Source organism: Mytilus californianus, unplaced genomic scaffold (assembly GCF_021869535.1).
Source record: "Mytilus californianus isolate M0D057914Y unplaced genomic scaffold, xbMytCali1.0.p SCAF_5, whole genome shotgun sequence".
Taxonomy (NCBI): Eukaryota; Metazoa; Mollusca; class Bivalvia; order Mytilida; family Mytilidae; genus Mytilus; species Mytilus californianus.
Genome location: NW_026262701.1, coordinates 116,439,403 through 116,464,407, shown reverse-complemented (window position 1 = coordinate 116,464,407; position 25,005 = coordinate 116,439,403). Strand labels below are relative to the sequence as shown.

Genomic DNA, 25,005 nt, shown 5'->3' with positions numbered 1-25,005 from the left:
ATTTGTGTTTAATATGTGAAAAATTTACTGAAAGGGAGATAAACATGGTTGTGGCTTTGTTTATTTGACTAGTGGCTAGGGTTAAATTTTTGTTAACAAAACCTTTGCTTGAAAATTATCTCCCCTAGGTGACATTGTTTAGAGAAAATAATTTCATGATTTTTCTCATTCAAGATGTGCATTTTCAGGGTTTCAAACTAGTTTTTGCATTGAAGTTTTCTGTGTATCCAAGTTCAGACAATGCTTTGATGTTTCATTCTGAAGGTTATTTCTATGCAAACAATCATAATTTTTTTAACATTTTATTTTTAACATTCAACATACTATAACAACAAATAATATAAATTATATCTTTAACAAAATAAAAAAACGACTAAATAAATAAATTACCGGTATGTCTAATTATGACTAGCACAAACTCAAGACAACTGTTTGCATTTTACATAAATCACCCACTCAATTCAAACCAACATTTTGTAAAAATATTGACTACAAAAGCTTAACACTTTATCAGTGTATTTTATGTGCAAGTCTTATAAAAATGTCTACTATGTATTGAGGGCAAAGTGGCCATCCTGAAGTTTTAACCTTTCTGAACCCATTCTTACTTTTGACCTTTGGAAATGATATTTTCCACCAAAATAAAATGATGAAAATACAATAACAAGAAAATTTGCAATGGCATACTTGATTCAGGTTTTTTGAAGAGACAAAAATTAGCATATGTCTGAGGTGTAACATAATAGTCGTGTTATTTTTAGATATAAACAGCTAAATTGAACTTGAATGTAAATTATTTTAAATTATTTCTTATACACAGACATTTTTAACCATGAAAACATAAAAATCTCAATTCAGAAATATTGAATTAGTTTGTATAGGTTATAAAATAAAATGTTTTGTTTAGTACCAGCAAAAATGTACTGGTGTATCAGAGTTTCTGACAAAAGTGTACTGGTGTGTCAGAGTTTCTGACAAAAGTGTACTGGTGTATCAGAGTTTCTGACAAAAGTGTACTGGTGTATCAGAGTTTCTGACAAAAATGTACTGGTGTATCAGAGTTTCTGACAAAAATGTACTGGTCTATCAGAGTTTCTGACAAAAGTGTACTGGTGTGTCAGAGTTTCTGACAAAAGTGTACTGGTGTGTCAGAGTGTTTCTGACAATACATAAGCTTCATTATAAAACACACAAACAAAAAATAAGATTAACAATATTCATCACAGAAAGAGTGTTGTGTAAAGGCACTCATATATGTTATGTTTTTTTTTATCCGTTTTGAAGACAAACACTCAATATTTAATTGATTTAGAAACTATAAATGGAATTAACAGAATGTATCTCCAAATTTTCTATTTTTCTTTATTTAAAAATTAGACCATAAGGATGATTTATCTTAACAAGTAAGGTCCTTGTGTTTCATTTTTTATTTGACCACTCTGAATTTGATATGTAATTACCTCCCTTTATCACCATCTGTAATTGTTATAAGAATAACAGTTAAGTATTGGTTTTGATATTGAACATGATTTTTTTTTAAATTCATTCGAGACAATTCTGATATTTCACAAATATTTAATCAATTGTTATTTGAATTTAAATGATTTGAAAATTGTGAACGGTAACAAATTCAGTCTTACAATATCTTGACAAATAAAACAATACTGTTTTAGTTGTTCATCAAATCCATATATTATGTGTGTGGCTAATGAAAAATTTCACTCTCCAATAATCACAGTGATGTCTTTGTAATAAATTATTTACGCACCATTATTCATGTCCTGAGGTTACAATATTTTGATTAAACAGCCATCAATCATTCAATCAGTGTTTTGATTTAACGGAACTGTTGATGTTTAATTGTCATTTGTTAAACAACTGTTAATCAGTGACATGATTTAGGCTGTTGTGATAAAGCTTTTGGTACAAAGTCAAACCAGTTGACCATTATTGACATGACTCTGTCTCCAATACAGGATGGTAGATGCAGGTAGAGGAACGGCAATGCCCTAGAGAGTAATCCGCTGTAATAATGAGACTTTGGACTGACTGACAACAGTGCTAGATTTATATTGTCTAAAATTTCAGTGAAGTCTGGGTTCAGATAAGCATCTGGATCTGAAAGAGAAAACATGAAATAAGACTGATGTGGTTTCTTAAAATTTTGTGAAAAATGACATTTTCCGTCTCTGTATTGTATAGACCTAATTACTGTTTCAAATTCTGCAAAATTTTATTAATGTCCAGTAGTGATATTGTGATACTGATTAATTGAAGGAATACAACAGTTCGTTACATTGTGCTTGCAAGCATTTTATCCTTTGACTTAAAAATCTCCTGTTAATATCTAAGATGTCAACATAGCCAACAAATATTGATAAGGTGTTCACAATAGGAAAATGAGATTTTGAATTGCTCAGAATATGTCAGCACAAATTGTCAGATCCATGATTGTCAGATAATTTTCTATAAAGTATTTTTGGAAACTTGAGTTAACATGGTTACTAAAGCTTGTAAACAGGAAAAATGGGGTGAAAATTTGATTGGTTAACTTCCATTGATGGTTATTATCTTATATGCAATGAAATGTTATGATGTGAAATTTTGATTAGTACTGGACAGGATAAAATTTTACTCATGCCAAGTATTCTTAATTTGAAACATAGATAAATTTTGCACAATTTAAAAAAAAAATGCCAATTTAACAAAGACTAATGGGTGAAAAAAAATGGTGGTATCACTCCTCAATTGACAAAATGATAAAAACACTTTTTTTAAGTCTATTCATGGTCAGTATACAGTACCTGCATCAAATTTCAAAAGAAACTATTGTTTTTATACGACCACAAAAATATTTTGTGGTCGTATATTGGTATGACGTTGGCGTCGTCGTCGTCGTCGTCCGGCGTCGTCCGGCGTCGTCGTCCGGCGTCGTCGTCCAGCGTCGTCGTCCAAATACATATTGGTTTTCGCACTCTAACTTTAGTTTAAGTGAATGGATCTTTTTGAAATTTGACCATAAGGTTAAATACCACAAAAGGAAGGTTGGGATTGATTTTGGGGGTTATGGTACCAACAGTTAAGGAATTAGGGGCCAAAAATGAGCATTTTCTAGTTTCCAGACAATAACTGTGGAACGGTGTATGGATCTCTCTGAAATTATACTACAAGTTTCCATACCACAAAGGGATGGTTAGGATTTGCTTTGGGGGGTTATGGCTCAAACCGTTTAGGAATTAGGGGCAAAAAAGGGGGAAAAACAAGGTTGTCCTGGTTAATGGACAAATACTTTAGTACAAAACATAATTTAAAGCAGTGTAAGGGAGATAAATCAAATACATCATTGAAATTATCTCCCTTACACTGCTTTTAAATTATGTATAAAGTAATGGTTAATGAACAATAAAGATAATCTAAAACAGTGTAAGGGAGGTAATCCAAATACAACGTTTTGGTTACTTCCCTTACACTGCTTTTAAATTATGTTTAAAGAAATGCATATTTATAAAGGAAGACCAGTAAAAATATCTGCAAATGTTTTCATCTTTTTTTTTTACAAAAAAATCCATATGAAAGATTTGACACTATATTTTTATTAATTCTATTATAAAATAGATTAAGTTAGCACTATGGTAAATTTAAATGTGTAATTATGGTTGCCAACTCCATTGGAAATTTGAATTGAGATTATGACCATATCTTGAGGGAAAGAATTTTTTTGGGGAAAAAAGGGGGGGGGGGGAATAAAAAGAAATTGTGGGGGGCCAATTTTTTCTCATTTCAGATTTCAGAAATTAAAAAGAATTATTCTTCAAATATTATTTTTTTTTCAAATTTCAAATATTGAAAAATTTCAAGAAGTAATCTTTAATTGCACAGTATGGCGCATTAGATTTGTAAAATCTTTGATCACATTTATTTATTTGTTATGCCGAATCTAACAGTGTATTTAGATTTTTAATTTTGGGTCCAGTTTTCAAATTGGTCTACATTAATGTCCAAAGGGTCCAAAATTAAACTTTGTTTGATTTTAGCAAAAATTGAATATATGAGGTTCTTTGATATGCTGAATCTAAACATGTATTTAGATTTTTGATTTTTGGCCAAGTTTTCAAGTTGGTCCAAATTGGGGTCCAAAATTAAACTTTGTTTGATTTCAACAAAAATTGAATATATGGGGTTCTTTGATATGCTGAATCTAACCATGTATTTAGATTTTTTATTTGTGGACCCCGTTATCTAATTGGTTCATATTGAGGTCAAAAGGGTCCAAAATTAAACTTTGTTTGATTTCATCGAAAATTGAATTATTGGGGTTCTTTGATATTCCAAATCTAACCGTGTATTTAGGTTTTTAATTTTGGGTCCTGTTTTTTAAATTGGTCTACATTGAGGTCCAAAGGGTCCAAAATTAAACTTAGTTTGATTTTAACAAAAATTGAATTCTTGGGGTTCTTTGATTTGCTGAATCTAAACATGTGTTTAGATTTTTGATTATGGGCCCAGTTTTCAAGTTGGTCCAAGATAGGGTCCAGTATTTAAACTTTGTTTGATTTCAACAAAAATTGAATATATGGGGTTCTTTGATATGCTGAATCTAAACATGTATTTAGATTTTTGATTTTTGGCCAAGTTTTCAAGTTGGTCCAAATTGGGGTCCAAAATTAAACTTTGTTTGATTTCAACAAAAATTGAATATATGAGGTTCTTTGATATGCTGAATCTAACCATGTATTTAGATTTTTTATTTGTAGGCCCCTCTATCAAATTGGTTCATATTGAGGTCAAAAGGGTCCAAAATTAAACTTTGTTTGATTTCATCGAAAATTGAATTATTGGGGTTCTTTGATATGCCAAATCTAACCGTGTTTTTAGATTTTTAATTTGGGTCCCGTTTTTTAAATTGGTCTTCATTGAGGTCCAAAGGGTCCAAAATTAAACTTAGTTTGATTTTAACAAAAATTGAATTCTTGGGGTTCTTTGATATGCTGAATCTAAACATGTGTTTAGATTTTTGATTGTGGGCCCAGTTTTCAAGTTGGTCCAAGTTGGGGTCCAAAATTAAACTTAGTTTGATTTCAACAAAAATTGAATATATGGGGTTCTTTGATATGCTGAATCTAACCATGCATTTAGAATTTTTATTTGTGGGCCCCCCTATCAAATTTGTTCATATTGAGGTCAAAAGGGTCCAAAATTAAATTTTGTTTGATTTCATCAAAAATTGAATTATTGGGGTTCTTTGATATTCCAAATCTAACCGTGTATTTAGATTTTTAATTTTAAGTCCAGTTTTTTAAATTGGTCTACATTAAGGTCCAAAGGGTCCAAAATTAAACTTAGTTTGATTTTAGCAAAAATTGAATTCTTGGGGTTCTTTGATATGCTGAATCTAAACATGTGTTTAGATTTTTGATTATGGGCCCAGTTTTCAAGTTTGTCCAAGTTGGGGTCCAAAATTAAACTTTGTTTGATTTTAACAAAAATTGAATATATGGGGTTCTTTGATATGCTGAATCTAACCATGTATTTTGATTTTGGACATTGGACCATAATAGGTAAATTAAAAAAATTCAAGTTCTTAGACCACATTCTTTCTGTGTCAGAAACCTATGCTGTGTCAAATATTTAATAACAATCCAAATTCAGAGCTGTATCAAGCTTGAATGTTGTGTCCATACTTGCCCCAACTGTTCAGGGTTCGACCTCTGCGGTCGTATCAAGCTGCGCCCCAGCGAAGCATTTTATTTTTAATACAAAGAAAAAAGCATCAGAAATGGTCATCAGTCATATACAGGCCAGTTCCTGTTTGAATGGTTTTACACTAGTTATTTTTGGGGCCCTTTATAGCTTGTTTTCGGTGTGAGCCAAGGCTCCGTGTTGAAGTCCATACTTTGACCTATAATGGTTTACTTTTACAAATTGTGTCTTGGATGGAGAGTTGTCTCATTGGCACTCATACCACATCTTCTTATAACTATAGAAATAGATATAAAAGTGTATTTTTTCTTTGTTTTTTATGAGGAGAAAGGAGGAAAAGTAATTAGATTTACCTTTAAGCTTATGTTTAATGTAGAAACAGTCTTTGCCGTAATTTTCCTTGACAGATTTACTTGCTCCTTTCCACCACCTTTCTGCCACTGCAGCCTTGTCATAAGCCATGATACCTAATAGTTTCAAAATAATATTATTTATAAATGTTGATGAAGAAAAATTGCAGAATTCCACCTCACATTTGCTATAGGAGGAGATTAGTTGAGCTGAAACATAATTTTCATTTTTTTGTCTATTTTCAATTGTACAATATTGACAATATTCAGTGAATTTTATATATAATTGCACTAATATTGGTCAGTTGTTTATTGAATTATGACTGGAAAACCATAAATGACTGTCCTTGTTCATATTTCCATCCAAAATTCAGTATCCCTTATTCACCTCAACCCAATTATAATTTGTAAACAAAAAATCTCCATGCCATTAAATTGGGCATGTTGTTATTTTGAAGAATTGACTGAACTTGACCATTTGTGATGTTTTATAAAGTCCAGAGGAACATTCATGAAATAGAGATTTAAAAATTAAGGAGTCATTTGTTGATTGGAAAGAACTAAAATTCCAAAAAACTTTCATATCATGACTTTTTTCTATCCAAAAATCCATATCACAAAGGGATCTTCATAAAAAAATAATATGATTTACCTGTTTTATATCCACTAGGGATGATTGTACAGACTTTTATTTTCCACATTTTGAATTCATATCTCCATACTTCTGACATTGTAGCCAGTGCTGACTTAGAAGCACAGTATGGTCCCATGAGTGGTACAGGTGCCAGGCCTAAAAGTAAAACATTGGTAGTTTAGTATTTTCTTTGTTGGCAAAAATATGCAATGAAATTATTTGATAGCAATGCAAAACAAATGCTAAAGGCATTTTTTTACAATTTCTTAAAGTTACAAAAGTAGATAAGTCACTATCTTGTATCAAAGATTAAATAGCTGTGATATTACATGTATTACTAAGATTAAACTGAAAGTGTTGTCATCAGATAAAAATTTTCACAATACTGCAGTTTGTATCATTCAGTCAAACAACCAATTGTTAAACTTTTATCCAATTGCTACAGGAAAATTTCAGTCAGTTTTGATATATTTTACAATTTGAGAAAAACTTGTGTAAAGGCTGTTATTGGGGGGCATGATTAAAAAATCCTAGATTCTCATGCATTATTTTTTTTAATTTGGGCTGACGGGCAAGTTTTATTTTTATTTATTGTCATAATTTTTTTAAAACTATTGGCAAAATAATAGAAAATAGCCAAAACTCTCAATAAATTTTTTTTTTTTTTTTACTCCCAACAAAAATGTTTCTCCAACAATCAGTGCTTACCACAGTTGCTTGCAACATTGACAATTCTGCCTTGACTTTCTCTCAGAAGTGGTAGGAAGTGTTTACACACAGTAACTGGTCCCAGGTAATTCACGGCTAGTATTTTATGAATGTCTTCTGTTACCATCATCTCAACATTACCAATGAAACAAATACCAGCATTGTTTATTACTCCCCATAATTTCATACCTATCAAAATAAACAAATACCAGCATTGTTAATTACTCCCCATAATTTCATACCTATCAAAATAAACAAATACCAGCATTGTTAATTACTCCCCATAATTTCATACCTATCAAAATAAACACATACCAGCATTGTTAATTACCATGATTACACCCCATAATTTCATACCTGTCAAAATAATAAAACAGATATACCAGCATTGTTAATAGCACCACATAACTTCATACCTAGATTGTTATTTACACCCTATTACAACTTTATACCTGTTAGAATAATTAGAATAAAAACTGTATTGCATAACACTGTATCTAATGAAGAACATTTATTAGAACTTAACCATATCAGATAATCTATATGTTGATACTGGTAGCTGTCTTGACTTTGTTGTACATTATGAGCCATTTAGCTCATCAGTGAATACCTCTAGCAAACATTAGCATGAAGAACAGCAATAAAAACACTCGTTAATGAATCATTTCATGAGATTGTTCAATATTCATTGAATCATTCTCCTTGTATACCTTTTACAATATATAAGTTTTTGTCAGGACTTCCTAAACCAAAATATTATAGACATTTTCAAATCAGGAATTAACATACTTTAAACAGTACATGTGTTTTGTGACCTCAAAGTCTTGTTAGATAAAATAATTTAGAAACCTTTATGCAGTTTACAACTTGATAATAGTATAAATTCTTTGACTTTGTAACTTTCAATGTTATTTAAATTTATCACAAGTTCAAGATTAAGTTTGTTTTTAATGTTGAACAGAAGTAAAAGGATATAAATATTTACATTTATTTGGTAGATAAACGAGTAAACTCATGACAACAATTTAACCTAGATTTAGATTTGACAGGAAAACCTTGTATTGATATATATATATATTAAAAATCACCTGAAAGTGATTTTTATGTAAAATTTGATATAATATAAGTGTTATGATAAATATATAACAGGAAATTCTTTTTATATGGCTTTCTTAAATATGAAATAAGATATTAATCACTTTTTAACCTCAAAAAACTGGACTACATGTATGCTTACACATAATACAAGTCAGTAATTCATAAACACATCAATTTAATAATTACTTTTGATTCTTGATTAAAAAAGCATTGGGACAATAAAAAGTCAAAAGTTGATAAAGCAAAAGAAATAAATGAAAAAACAAGTCAATAAAGCATAGCACAAAAATATAAAGATTGATTAATATGACCCTCACTAAAAAAAATTAAGATATATATTTGAATTTCTTTCTTGATATTATCAATTCAATATCAAAAGCAAGTTACTGCTTTGTTTTTACACTGTGTTAAAAAATGAATGGGTAATTGTTGTATTGAAAAAAAAGACCAGAATTTTATTCATCATTGTATCTACTTGTCCAAGCAGGCTTGTTATCAAAATCATCTTTCAATTTCAAATGATGTACGTTTTTACTGATAATTGAAATATACACTAGTTTATTTTACTTTTTAACTGCAAGAGTATATCATTTTAATGAAACAAGAATGATTTTTTTTATTTTACAAAAATTCATTTGATTGAATTTGATTGTATTTACCTGACATTTCAAGGTCATTCTGTACAAACCGAAGGACATGTACTTACCTGACATTTCAAGATCTTTCTGTACAAACCTAACACCATGTATTTACCTGACATTTCAAAGTTTTTCTGAACAAACCTAAGGACATATGTTTACCGTACATTTCAAGTCCATTCTGTACAAACCTAACAACATGTATTTACCTGACATTTCAAGGTCATTCTGTACAAACCAACGGACATGTATTTACCTGACATTTCAAGGTCATTCTGTACAAACCAATGGACATGTATTTACCTGACATTTCAAGGTCATTCTGTACAAACCTAATGACATGTATTTACCTGACATTGCAAGGTCATTCTGTACAAACCTAAGGACATGTATTTACCTGACATTTCAAGGTCGTTCTGTTCAAACCTAAGGACATGTATTTACCTGAAATTTCAAGGTCTTTCTGTACTATAGCAGCAGCTGTTTTTATCTGAATTTCATTGCTCACGTCAAGTTGGATTGTTTGAAGTCTTGATGAACAGGAATTCGTCAGATCTTGTTTTCCATGCCCTTCATTTTCCAAACAACCAGCATAAACTTTGAATCCTGCCTTGTCTAAATATTTGGCTAAAGCTTTGCCAATACCACGGTCACAACCTGCAACAAATAAGTTTAAATAATAATGAAAAACTCATTCTTTTACCATTGATCTGTAAAGTATATTTTTAATAATTTGTTTTGCTCCCTTACACTTTCAAGTATTTTCCCCAATACCTGTTACTTTTAAGTCTACCTTTGATCTGTCAAACAGACTTAATAATTATAAACAATTATAGTTCAGAAGTATTTTTAGGTACAAGTCATGATCAAAGGTCAGTGTTATTAAGATATTTTAATACATTTGATTCCAAAGTTGTCATGAAAACGTCAATGAGATCAATTATCTGTCAAGTAATGGTATATATCTGGATATCACATTCTTTTTGTTCTAAATTGTATATAATGATAAAAGCAAGGTTCTTCTCTTGTTACAAAGTCAGGTGATTAGAAGGTCATTGATATATAGTACAACTAGATAATTAAAATCTAACTGATGTTACATGGTATTAGCAGGTGCAAAAAGAGAACATTATTGTCATTTATATATGGATAATATCTGCAAAGTCAGCAATTAAGAGATTATGGAGATGTGGTATAGGTCAATGAGACAGCAACCCATCAGCAAAGATAACCAAAAGACATCTGCAACATACAGTCCTCAAATTCAAAGCCTAAATTGTTTTGAGTCTATCAAAATTGTGAATCAATTTTACAGAAACAATTGAAGATCTGCCATTTACACTTAATTTTCCCCAAAAGATCCGTTAAAATATGACAGTTTGTTCATACTAGTGAAGTCAAACATCCCTTACCGTGTAGGTTGGTCTCATTCAACCAATTATTGTTTAAGACCATTTAATGACTTTACACTTTTCAAGAAAAAAGACAATGGTTTCTATCTAGGGACCCAACTTGCTACAACACGAAACATAAACACAAGCCCTGCAAATTTTTTCTGTGTTTTAGATATTTATTTTCTATTTGTATTGTCACAAAATTAAACTGTTTTCACATAAACTATAGTGATGGGGAAATGTATTGACCTTTGCCCATTTAATGGCTGTTCCATCAATTCTTTCCCAATTTCAGAAGACATTTTTAAAATGGCCTATTTACATGATTATTTTGGACATTGGACTCACGAGAATTTACAAATTTGTACATTCTACATATTCTGTACATGATTACAGCTAAGAAAAAAACAAGTAGACTATCAGCATATTTTTTGGTCTGAGAGAAACTTGTATGTGGAAGTTCTGTTGTTTACACATCATGACAAGTTATATCGGTTATCTGAGAGATTGTAAATGTCATTCCAGTGCATAACCTCAATACAGATCTAACAGGAATAAGGATAACATGTATGCTCTTAAATTTAATATATGCATGTACTTGGAAAAGGGGGGTGATGCCTTTTCTACCCATAGATCTAAGTAAAATGATCTTTCTCATATTGTATTTGATAAACTTGTTGGCAATCATACCACATCTTTTTATTTCTATATCAGATGGCTGCATGGTCTATTCTAAAATTGATACCCTTTTCTACTTATAGATCTAATTAAAATGATCTTTCTTATATTGTACTAGATGAACTCTTGACCAAAAATATCCTTTGACTCTTTTAATTGATAGATAAATTAAAAAGACAATACCGCAAACAGAAATTGTATAATGGTATTAAGCGATTAAGTTATTTTATCATAATTTATTTAAGGATGTTCGCTCCTCTTGTTTATGAATTTTTGCCAGATATTCGGATTCCTCTGGTTTTATCCATGTAGTGCCATTAAAAAAATGTCCCCGCTAACCCCTACTTTTTTTTCATTATTTCATTACATACAGTTTAAAAAGCTAATAAAATCCTTGTTATTTTTTCACATTTTTTGAAAGAAAAAGGGTGCCAATGTTAAATATATGAAAAGTCTAGAGAGAATTATTTCCCTCCAAATTTTCAATGGGTTATATCTCGAAAACAAGCACACTGACCCTTCATTTTTTTCTGCTTTTTTAGTTCCTTTATTTATATACTATCAATTTGTAACAGTATTTTAAAAAGCTTGTTATTTTGAAACAGAGTAGCAAACATCCTTTAGTTGAAGGATCAGAAATCATGATATATGAATCTGTCCAACTACAGTTATTTCATTTCAACCTTTTGTTTCAGCTTTTGCGTTAATTAGTTTCTTTTAATCAGAAATTGATTTGTGCAAATAACAATAATATTGTTTACTAAGGAGTTCTTGCTACCAAGGTTACAACCTATGATGATATCAGTTATGATATTTGGGATGAAGATGTAAATAACCATAAGAGGATGTGTCACATAACATCATAACCTTTGAACTCAAGAAGAAAATATTGGATTTTTTTTACATTTTCCTGTCTAGAACATAACAATTTTATCTATTGACATAGGCTTTTGACATTTGTCACATGGGCGCAGCACCTGAAGACAATGTGTCGCATACAACAGAATATGACCTCTAAGGTCAAACAGTGGATTTTTTTCTTGCTAGCCTTTTTATATGTCTTCCCAAAAAACATATATTCTTGATAGCCTCTTTTATATGTCTTCCCAAAAACCATGTATATTCTTGCTAGCCTTGGCAAGACCTTTCAATGCAACTGCAAGTTTGCCCATGGAGGTCTGGCCATGGACTTTCATATAATAAATTGTTAGATATCTGAAATATTGTTCTGATTTATCTTTTTAAGCCATATAGGTTCTTAATTGCCTTGATAAGACCTTTCATCAGTACACCATAGATTTTGTATATTGGGGTTCGTGCCCGGTCCCTTGAAGAGTTGTATGTTAGATTAACCAAAAACTGTTCAGAACCCCACCCCAAAAGTTTGAAAACCATATATAATCTAAAACTGCAATGACAAGACCTTTTTAGCACACTATAGATTTCGTCTGAGGTAGGGGAAGGGGTTATGCCGCAGCAAATGAACGTCATAGTAGTAATTGTAACGTAATGTATCCAAGCGATGTAATTGTTGTTTCAATGTTGTAATTTACTCCAATGAAGAAGGCCGTAATGGCCGAAACGTGTGGAAAATTGTGTTATAGTTTTTATTATTATACGACCGCAAAAAAATTTTGTGGTCGTATATTGGTATGACGTTGGCGTCGTCGTCGTCGTCGTCGTCGTCGTCCGGCGTCGTCGTCCGAATACATATTGGTTTTCGCACTCTAACTTTAGTTTAAGTGAATGGATCTTTTTGAAATTTGACCATAAGGTTAAATACCACAAAAGGAAGGTTGGGATTGATTTTGGGGGTTATGGTACCAACAATTAAGGAATTAGGGGCCAAAAAGGGGCCAAAAATGAGCATTTTCTAGTTTCCAGACAATAACTGTGGAACGGTGTATGGATCTCTCTGAAATTATACTACAAGTTTCCATACCACAAATGGATGGTTAGGATTTGCTTTTGGGGGTTATGGCTCAAACCGTTTAGGAATTAGGGGCAAAAAAGGGGGAAAAACAAGGTTGTCCTGGTTAATGGACAAATACTTTAGTACAAAACATAATTTAAAGCAGTGTAAGGGAGATAAATCAAATACATCATTGAAATTATCTCCCTTACACTGCTTTTAAATTATGTATAAAGTAATGGTTAATGAACAATAAAGATAATCTAAAACAGTGTAAGGGAGGTAATCCAAATACAACGTTTTGGTTACTTCCCTTACACTGCTTTTAAATTATGTTTAAAGAAATGCATATTTATAAAGGAAGACCAGTAAAAATATCTGCAAATGTTTTCATCTTTTTTTTTTACAAAAAAATCCATATGAAAGATTTGAAAATATATTTTTATTAATTCTATTATAAAATAGATTAAGTTAGCACTATGGTAAATTTAAATGGGTAATTATGGTTGCCAACTCCATTGGAAATTTGAATTGAGATTATGACCATATCTTGAGGGAAAGAATTTTTTTGGGGGAAAATGGGGGGGGGGGATAAAAAGAAATTGTGGGGGGCCAATTTTTCTCATTTCAGATTTCAGAAATTAAAAAGAATTATTCTTCAAATATTATTTTTTTTTCAAATTTCAAATATTGAAAAATTTCAATAAGTAATCTTTAATTGCACAGTATGGCGCATTAGATTTGTAAAATCTTTGATCACATTTATTTATTTGTTATGCCGAATCTAACAGTGTATTTAGATTTTTAATTTTGGGTCCAGTTTTCAAATTGGTCTACATTAATGTCCAAAGGGTCCAAAATTAAACTTTGTTTGATTTTAGCAAAAATTGAATATATGAGGTTCTTTGATATGCTGAATCTAAACATGTATTTAGATTTTTGATTTTTGGCCCAGTTTTCAAGTTGGTCCAAATTGGGGTCCAAAATTAAACTTTGTTTGATTTCAACAAAAATTGAATATATGGGGTTCTTTGATATGCTGAATCTAACCATGTATTTAGATTTTTTATTTGTGGACCCCGTTATCTAATTGGTTCATATTGAGGTCAAAAGGGTCCAAAATTAAACTTTGTTTGATTTCATCTAAAATTGAATTATTGGGGTTCTTTGATATTCCAAATCTAACCGTGTATTTAGGTTTTTAATTTTGGGTCCTGTTTTTTAAATTGGTCTACATTGAGGTCCAAAGGGTCCAAAATTAAACTTAGTTTGATTTTAACAAAAATTGAATTCTTGGGGTTCTTTGATTTGCTGAATCTAAACATGTGTTTAGATTTTTGATTATGGGCCCAGTTTTCAAGTTGGTCCAAGATAGGGTCCAGTATTTAAACTTTGTTTGATTTCAACAAAAATTGAATATATGGGGTTCTTTGATATGCTGAATCTAAACATGTATTTAGATTTTTGATTATGGGCCCAGTTTTCAAGTTGGTCCAAATTGGGGTCCAAAATTAAACTTTGTTTGATTTCAACAAAAATTGAATATATGAGGTTCTTTGATATGCTGAATCTAACCATGTATTTAGATTTTTTATTTGTAGGCCCCGCTATCAAATTGGTTCATATTGAGGTCAAAAGGGTCCAAAATTAAACTTTGTTTGATTTCATCGAAAATTGAATTATTGGGGTTCTTTGATATGCCAAATCTAACCGTACGTGTTTTTAGATTTTTAATTTGGGTCCCGTTTTTTAAATTGGTCTTCATTAAGGTCCAAAGGGTCCAAAATTAAACTTAGTTTGATTTTAACAAAAATTGAATTCTTGGGGTTCTTTGATCTGCTGAATCTAAACATGTGTTTAGATTTTTGATTATGGGCCCAGTTTTCAAGTTGGTCCAAGTTGGGGTCCAAAATTAAACTTTTTTTGATTTCAACAAAAATTGAATATATGGGGTTCTTTGATATGCTGAATCTAACCATGAATTTAGAATTTTTATTTGTGGGCCCCGCTATCAAATTGGTTTATATTGAGGTCAAAAGGGTCCAAAATTAAACTTTGTTTGATTTCATCAAAAATTGAATTATTGGGGTTCTTTGATATTCCAAATCTAACCGTGTATTTAGATTTTTAATTTTAAGTCCCGTTTTTTAAATTGGTCTACATTAAGGTCCAAAGGGTCCAAAATTAAACTTAGTTTGATTTTAGCAAAAAATGAATTCTTGGGGTTCTTTGATATGCTGAATCTAAACATGTGTTTAGATTTTTGATTATGGGCCCAGTTTTCAAGTTTGTCCAAGTTGGGGTCCAAAATTAAACTTTGTTTGATTTTAACAAAAATTGAATATATGGGGTTCTTTGATATGCTGAATCTAACCATGTATTTTGATTTTGGACATTGGACCATAATAGGTAAATTAAAAAAATTCAAGTTCTTAGACCACATTCTTTCTGTGTCAGAAACCTATGCTGTGTCAAATATTTAATAACAATCCAAATTCAGAGCTGTATCAAGCTTGAATGTTGTGTCCATACTTGCCCCAACTGTTCAGGGTTCGACCTCTGCGGTCGTATCAAGCTGCGCCCCAGCGAAGCATTTTATATATATATATAAATCTGCAGACTGATCATCTAGACTAAACTGTGCTATCAATCATTTTCTAAATTTTAATTGTATGCATTATGATCTTATAGAGAGGATGAACTCTATTGGCTGGGTGTCAATCGTTATTCTGAAATGAGGAGTATGTCTGAAACTTTTCAAAAAATAAACAGATAAATTGATAATAATAATAATAATGGCAAACATTGAAGCATATGTCATAATTTGAGTCAAAGATTGAAGGTAAAAGATATTAATTCACAACTGGGTTACTGCAATGAGATGTCTTAGTTTAATTCATAAAATGTCAGTTATTTGGCTAATACAAGGAAACAGGTGATGTACGTCAATTGATGATCTACGTCATCTGTTACATTGTTTATCAATGATTAGACTTATAGTCAAGTATAAAATGATGATTTTGAACCTTGTTAGAAACTTCCTTATTTACTTGTAAAAGCAGTTGTACAATTGTGGCAGAGATTTCTTATCATTTATCCACATATAGTTGAAAGTAAATCCTTTTAATTCTGTGGTTTTAGTTTTTTAATTAATCTTATTTACAAATGTCCTCTTAAGTCTACATACCATTGATAAATTTGTTTCTTTAAGATTGGCTATCAACAATGTTGATATATTTATTTTGTCTGTTTGGCATCTTTCAGTTACTTGATATAATGAATACTTTTTCAATGAGATTTTTTTAACCAAGACTTAACTTTTATTACAAATTTAAGGATTTTTGTTTGTTGATATTTTATCAGTGGTGTTGGAATTGACTGAAGAGGGTGAGTGGGGAGGTGGACACTTCTGAAAATGACAAGCAAAAAAAAAGAAAAAAAACATGACATCTTTAGTCTTAATACACAGGCACTTATCTCTGAAAGAAAGTTACCTATATACCTTAATAGAGTGTTATATATATGTTAAATTATTTTCAGAGACAAGTGCCTGTGTCTTATTAGACTAGAGGAAAGTCAGTTTTCCCTTTCATTTCATTATTTTTTTTCAATAATAATATTTTTGCAAAAGGGGGTGGGGGGGACAGAGCTATTTCTTGACTTGGCTCGTACACCCTCGAGAGTGTAGATAAAACTTTGAAATTGATTATAACTGTCCATGTCTATCCTGTTTCCTTTAGCTAGTCAAAAACTGAAAAAAAATCTTAGAATTCATTGATTCAGTTATTGACTAGTTTATCATGTTTATGTGAGGATTTCTTTGAAAAAAGCTAAATCAATGAAGCGCAGGTTAATTGGACAAAAACCCAATGACACACTTAAAACACAGCACATAAAACATAGAGGTCAACTTGACTCCTGTGTCTATACAATATACCAAGCTCTAAAATCTCTTAGTCTAGAAGAGAAGAGAAGTGTGCCTTACATTAAACAATGTTAAATAAACATCCTTTAAAGAACAAATAGACAATATCAGAGATTATTATATAATGATACATTGTATTGTAGATCACATATCACATTAACACTTGTACAAATTTTGAACAACTTTGTGATTATTTTTTTCTATAGATGGTAAACACATAAACTTCTTTTTCAATACAAAAACTGCAAAAATAAAATACGATTTTCTGTAGCCAAACTTATATAGAGAATGCATACCACTTCTCCATTGGTCTTTGTTTTGTAATATTATTTCCATATATAAATTAATACATATTTAAGCAAATACTTTTCTAACTTTTACTATAACTTTGAAGGCCATTCTGGTAATATGTTTATTATTTGTGTTTTGTATATATTAGTTTACCTGTTATAAGTATAGCTTTATTGTTGATTGGGAGGATAACTGGTGACAGCTGAAAATAGGACACCACAATCCCAAGTAAAAGTACCAAGCTTCCTTGAAGTTCCAGTCCATATTTCACCAGACATAAAGTCAGGCCTGCTAACACCAATAGTCCATTAATGTCCTTTAACCTCAGTTGTATCATGTGAGATTTGTACCAATGTAAAAGTACAGTTGCATACAGGATGTAGATAGAAATAGAAGTGGTAGCCCAGGACAGATTTATCATCATGTCCATGCTGATTGGTTTTAACTCAACTCTTTGCTGAATTTCCCTGACCATTCCTATTGAAATATCCACAATAATCATTATAATGGGGGAAAAACAACATTGAATCATGCCATATTTGAGCATAATTCTTATATTTATATTACCGTTTATTTTAATATTTGAGTGTTAAAATCCAAAGTTCTGACATCATATCGTCAGTTGATCATCTGACTAAAGGTTATGATTCTGAACAGAGAATGTCATCTAACACATTGTAATGTCACAGCTGGATTTTAACATCTATTTTCTGACCCACATTGTTAATTATTTATCAGTTTCACTTTAAATTAAACTTGCCTAAAGACTTAAGTATAAGACATGTTTTTACTCTCCAAATTAGGAGATTACTCAGAAATTGTGTTGTCATAACAAGTTATATTTGATGCTTTGGGTTAATTTTAAACTATAAACTCAGAAAATGTGTTGTCATGATAAGTTCTATTTAACGCTTTGGGTTATTTTTAAACTATAATTGATGCATCTTCAGTATTTCAAAATCTCATTCTTTTCTTTGCATCCCAATTATTTTGTGTAAAAAAATCTCAAAAAATGACAAATGAACAATATGTATAATTCGTAATTTCTTCCATTATCCAACTTTAAGGCTGTTTCAAGTTAATTTATTAGTCACAATAAAAATAAAGAATTTAAAAAGCTGAAAATTAGCTCCTTTTCTCTTGGATTTGTTTTTTATGTGCTTCACTGAAAAACTACAGTTAGGTAATATTTGAATATTGGTAGCTGTACTTGAGAGTAGATTTTATAGAGCAACCTTATAAAAAGTACAGGAAAACACAATGCTCAGAGCAAATCTACAGAATTTCAGGTTGTAATGATAATTCTACAAAAAATGTTCGTTTATTTGTGCAATGAGCTATCTGTTCCAAGTAATAATTGAGATCTGCAGCATTTTATATTACTGTCTCATTCAGGTTTACTCAATTTTGTGAAAATCTCTTCAAACACAGGATATTTATAAAGTTTTATTTTCATCTACTCCACATATTTTATTCAAATTGTTATACAGTTTTGCTAAAATAGTTTTGTTTTCGACATACAATTCCTGATTGACAGGATTTGGGTTCCATTTTAATAGCTTCAAAATGATCTTTTGGTTCAAGACATTCTATTAGATTGGATAACATATTTTGAATGATCAACTTAAAACTTGATTAGCAGCTGTTCATGCTATTCTCATAATCGAGTATTAAGAATTTAGATAACAAAATACAAAAAAAAAAAAGAAAATCATAATTTGTTTTATTTCTTTTTTCTGATTATTAAAAGCCAAATAACTGGAAATATTTAATAAGTACATCAAATTCTAAAATCTATAATATCTAAAGGTCTTTTTTAAACTTATTTCAAGAATTAACTTATAAGCTATGTATTTTTGATGCAATCTTTTAAAACAAATCTCCTATCTGAGAGTCATTTTCCTTTTATATGCAATCTGACATTCCTCAATAGGTTTTAGTTGATTAAGAACGTATGATAAATGATCCTATAACCAGTTTATCAATAAATACATGTACTTTGATTTGTTTAACAAGTCATTATAAAAACAGTACCTGTATTTTGATAATTTATTTCATTGTACGGTCAAGATGTCCAGTTCCATTTGCATCTATTATGCCAACAGCTTAGTATAATCCTTTATATATTTTACTATAGACTAGTCCAAAGTCATCAAAATGTATTTCAGTAAAGAGGTTTTACGTTGCACAATTATTTATTTCGCTATCTAGAAAAGTTCAAGTCATCAAACAGTCTTTCAGTAAAGAATTGAACACTATTCCAGCCTTAGAAGTTGGTATATATACCAAAGAGAAAAGAGTTTTTTGAGTGCACTGTACTATCTTTGACATTAAGGTGACTGACATTGGTTATCTATCTGTCAACACCTGATATATATAGCTGTATGGATAAACTGGTCAGTTAATCTGATTAACATCATATCAATTATAGAGCTAATGTATCCTTGAAGGAACTGTATTTATGTCATTCAATTACATTTATAATTTGGAAAAAGTCCATTTTAGGTAAAACCAAATAAGGTCATATGAAATATATTGAATTTGAATTTATATTCTGATTATTACACAAAGCTGAAGAAAAATCTATTAATTCTAATATACCTAGTATGTCCCTTACAGTAAGAAATGTGTGAAACAATTCAACAGACAATCTAATAACCTATTTATTTGACATAATATAGCATTGACCTCATTTCACACTTTTGGTAGTAAGGTTGAGTTTTCTGGTTTGGTGTGTACTTCTTTGAGTTCCTAAGTATGACAAGTCAACAAAACTTGATTTGTTGTCACATGTTTACCTAGAGAAGTATGTGGCATGAGAATGATTTTTTACCAAAGGGGTTTTTTAAATTATATAAACTGAGTATTTTGTATGTGGTCTAAGTTGTCAAATTTTGGTCAGCAACACATGAAGAAATGCCAGAAATTATAGGGTTGTACTGTTTTGGGTTAAAAAAAAATTATCAGAATTTAAGAAAAGTCTACTTGTGCTAACTCAGTACTTGGACAAGTTTTTGTTAAGGATGTCCTTAATTCAGGATGTTCCCATTTTTTTCCGCGTGCAATGCAAGTCCAGCGTTCACTTGTACAATTCTTTTCAGATTTCTTTTCAGATTTTTATGAAACTTATATCATAGGTTAATATCAGCAATGTCGTGAATGAGTTCGAAAATCAGTGCCGATCAATTAATTTTAAAAGAGTTATGCCCCTATGAAACATTACTTATATGGAAAATTGTATCGTTAGCGCTCTCATTTGTACAATTCTTGCCAGATTTTTATGAAACTTATATCATAGGTTTATATTAGCAATGTCTTGGACGAGTTCGAAAATCAGTGCTGATACATTATTTTTAGAAGAGTTATGCTCCTTGGAAATGTTGATTATATGGAAAATTGCCTTGTGATTGCTCTAATGTGTACAATTCTTGCCAAATTTTTATGAAATTTATATTATAGGTTTATATCATCATTGTCTTTGACGAGTTTGAAAATAAGTGCCGATCAATTTTTTTCTAAAAGAGTTATGTCCTTTGGAAATATTGATTATATGGAAAATTGTATTGTTAGCGCTCTCATGTGTACAAATCTTGCCAAATTTTTATGAAATTTATATTATAGGTTTATATTGTCTATGTCTCGGACAATTTGAAAATTAGTGCTTATCAATTATTTTTAAAATACTTGTGCCCCTTGGAAATAAATTGTACATAAATCAGGCCATTAGTTTTCTCGTTTGAATTGTTTTTCATTTGTCTTTTTGGGGCTTTTTATAGCTGACTATGCGGTATGGGTTTTTGTTCATTGTTGAAGGAACTATACATATAATGAATAGTGAAAATAAGAATTTATAACATGTATGCGTACGAATAAAATCTCAGATTTTGTAACTGTATGTTATAAAAAAAGAAAAAATACGCGTTGAAATCTGATTGCATTAAAAATTTGATCAAACACTAGTATACAATATAACAAAGTCTATAGTTGTTAATTTCTATGTCATTTGGTCTCTTTTGGAGAGTTGTCTCATTGGCAATCATACCACATCTTATTTTTATAGGTAGTATATTCATAGAAAACAAAAGTAAAAAAGTGCTATACTAGCTATCACTACAGTACAAAGAGATTTAAAATTTCATTCAATTTATAAGAATTATAACTGCTATAAATTTCTGGGTGAAATGATTGATTGATTGTTGCATGCTTACATCTAGTGCCAATTATTTTATGCATATTCAGGACGACTCGGTAAAGTTTAATTCTTTTTCAACGATTTGAGACCTAGCCTTAGGCATGCTTTTTCTTGTATGGCAGTGTTGGCATTATCAACAATTTGTTAAAAGTTTGTGATTAGGTCAGTTTAAGGAAAACCACTTCATGGTAAACTGATACTTAAACGTTTTTGTGTAGTTTACAAGCTTATAAAGTTTTGTTAAGGTCAGGTCGAGGAAAACCACTTTTAAATAAGTAAATAATATTTGGTATTCAGTTTATTAGTATTGGGGTATCTCATACCAATGGATATTATTTGGCCTGCCTACTTTATTAGTATTGGGGTATCTCATACCAATGGATATTATTTGGCCTGCCTACTTTATTAGTATTGGGGTATCTCATACCAATGGATATTATTTGGCCTGCCTACTTTATTAGTATTGGGGTATCTCATACCAATGGATATTATTTGGCCTGCCTACTTTATTAGTATTGGGGTATCTCATACCAATGGATATTATTTGGCCTGCCTACTTTATTAGTATTGGGGTATCTCATACCAATGGATATTATTTGGCCTGCCTACTTTATTAGTATTGGGGTATCTCATACCAATGGATATTATTTGGCCTGCCTACTTTATTAGTATTGGGGTATCTCATACCAATGGATATTATTTGGCCTGCCTACTTTAATAAAGCTAATTAACAGCAGCCGGTTGTACGAATGTGTCATTAGTCTAATGAGTCATTAAGTCTTCATTAGCCTAATGCATCATAAAGGCTTAATGAAGACTTAATGACCCATTAGGCTAATGCCACGTTCGTACAACAGGCTGCAGAAGATTTTTTTTCTGTATCAATGTTTATGTTATTAAGTATAAATGTCACTTGCCTCTTTCTACTAAATCATCCATACCGATTCTTGTGAATTTTTCAATGAAACAAAAGTTTTTACTGTACTTCACAAAATGATAATCCTATTTCAGGATATTGGCAATCGTTAAATCAAGAATATTACATATGAAATTAAAACTCTAAAAAAAACAGCTTTCTTATTACTTATTTATTAAATTTATTGATCAAAATATTTACATTTTAATTGTAGAAAGGAAATAAAACGTAAAAAACATAGGAAATCAAGCCAAAAAATGAAACCACACCAGTTTTGTGGCAAAATAAAATTTATAAATTTCCATTTACCACCCACCTATAATGTTTATTTTTTAATACATAAACGTGTTAAATGTACATATGACATCTAATTTTCTTATAGCAGCAAAAGATATTTATTTGTTGGATAGATGACCCTTATAACTGAACATTAGGTAACTGATGTATGGTCATACTTTATTTATATAGTTCAAAAAGTTTTATTGCAATTATTTAAAAAAAAAAGTTGCATTGGAACTATTTAACAATCAAATTTTTAGAAATATAAAAAAGTCTTCATTACATGCCTGATAAAAAGAATAAGTCATGTTTTTAAGATTCTGTTATTTTTTTGTTGGACTTTTTTTTTGAATTTTATATTAGAGAGAAGGGGGGGGGGGGGGGGGGGGGGGGGATGGGGAATTCTAAGAAAAATTTCAGTGAGCAAGCACATGAAATTAAGTATGGGGGTCATTATTTGAACTGAAACATCTGTGGCGCTCTCATGAATAGAAGGGTCGCAGTTAAATTAAATAAAGTGTAATATATATATATGTAAAGAAAATATAGAAAATAATCTGTAACTTACCATATTTGATAGAATTATCAGAATCAAACAATACTGTCATTTTGACTTGACTTCTAAATACAACTATATACCGTTTACGTCAGTATAGTATTTCACATGAAGAGGTACCATCTGGATCGACTTCCTGTAAAACGGTGGGAGTACACAATTTGTTGTTTATTTTCTAATTTAAACATTTCAGTTGACAGGATGTTGCGGGTATAATACTTCTTGTCATCTTACTTTGTATTGATGTGTCCTACATCTAAGGCATTATTGGTACTTAGGGTTTGTGTAAATATAAAGATTTTGGTACATTGACGTTGTTTCTGATTGTTCTTGGAGTATTTATTATAATCTCTTTGTAAACATAATGTATTGATATCTACAATGTAATGTTTTACATCAGTGGAAGACACGTTTGTCAACAAATACATGAAATAGAGACCAGTCCTCGGGTGCTTGTTGGTCTAGTGGCATACTTTTTTCTGAAATAAAGATTTTTAAACTTATTAGGCCCAAAGGGAAACAGTTTAGAAAAAAATAGTTTGTAAATCAGGCTTACAGGTGCAAAATTTATCTATTAGTAGACTTGCTGGAGTAAGATTCTAATCCTCCTTTTGAAAATTAAGCTAAATTTATATTCTTGAATTTTTTGAAAATAAAAATTAAAAAAGATATACTTTTTCATTTGCCAAATTGAGTATTTCAAATTATCAAGATGAATATTTATATTTTCTTGGTAACTGTATTATATCATTGAACTCTTACACAAAGGGCGTATAAACAAATACAGGTCAGTATGACATGTGAGAATATTTATATATATGGAAGTTCCCTGTATGTTTCTCATTCATTGTATACTAGTCATGCTAGTATAAGTATGTTAAAAGGAAGGTTGGTATATTCCTCATTGAAACAAACCATTAAAGGCTTACCAATAAAGATAGAAATGTGTACAAAGAGACAAAGATTTTATATTTTCTAGAATTACTCTCTAATTTAAGAACTCACTTGTTCAAACTATGAACACAAAATATATAATCATACAATGTTCACATCAATGAAAGAAAATAAAGCATAGAATTTATATACGGTATATATTATTGGGTGGAAATCATTTGCTGTTTTCAAGTAAAGTTTTGTTGGTGCATGCGTACTACCGAAATTTCTGCAAGGGTTGATCAGTGGTACATTCAGCTTTGATTCATTTGACTATCAAATTGTTCAGTTTTGGATTTGGGGATCTGGGCCTTTCACAGGTAATGGGATCAATGGTTTCTTTCTGAAATTTTTGTTATTAAAAAAAGAAAATGTGGTATGATAGCCAATGAGACAACTTTGTGCACCAGAGTCCAAATGACTAAGAAGTTAGCAACTATATTTCACTATACAGCCTTTAACGATGAGTAAAACCCATAACGCATAGCAAGCTGTAGAAGGATCTGAAATGACAAATGTAAAACAATTCAAAGAGAAAACTAACAGCCTGATTTATGGAAAAAAAACAATAGAGAAAACCAAAATTGGTATGATTCATAGGTTAGAGACCTTTGCAGATCATCTTTTAACTCATTTTATATGACAGAAATGAAGTGTTAATTGATTGAAATAAAAAGAAATCATTTGAGGTCATTAACATTGCGATATTAAAGGTGTTAATTGTGATTATCATTATTACACAACAGTCAATATTATGATAAATATTTATAAACCAAACTTGGAAGGAGTTATGTACAGAAA

The 25,005-nt window shown here is 30.5% G+C and overlaps 2 protein-coding genes and 1 long non-coding RNA gene across 3 annotated transcripts in view; 2 read left to right on the top strand and 1 right to left on the bottom strand.

Annotated features, from left to right (window-relative positions):
* LOC127700744 (histone H4 transcription factor-like) overlaps positions 1-25,005 on the top strand; it is a 71,787-nt gene that overhangs the window by 22,904 nt on the left and 23,878 nt on the right. The gene's annotated exons all lie outside the window — the stretch shown is intronic.
* LOC127700752 (estradiol 17-beta-dehydrogenase 2-like) lies at positions 287-23,489 on the bottom strand. The gene is made up of 7 exons (XM_052204401.1): positions 23,284-23,489; positions 17,482-17,805; positions 9,573-9,785; positions 7,393-7,581; positions 6,703-6,840; positions 6,054-6,167; positions 287-2,118 (listed from the first exon to the last, which is right to left on the bottom strand). Exons 1-7 carry the CDS (start codon positions 23,321-23,323, stop codon positions 1,886-1,888), a joined length of 1,251 nt encoding a protein of 416 aa, XP_052060361.1. The 5' UTR covers positions 23,324-23,489; the 3' UTR covers positions 287-1,885.
* Positions 2,837-15,547, top strand: LOC127700767 (uncharacterized). Its single transcript, XR_007981708.1, has 2 exons — positions 2,837-5,180; positions 15,144-15,547. It is a non-coding gene; the product is annotated as an uncharacterized LOC127700767 (long non-coding RNA).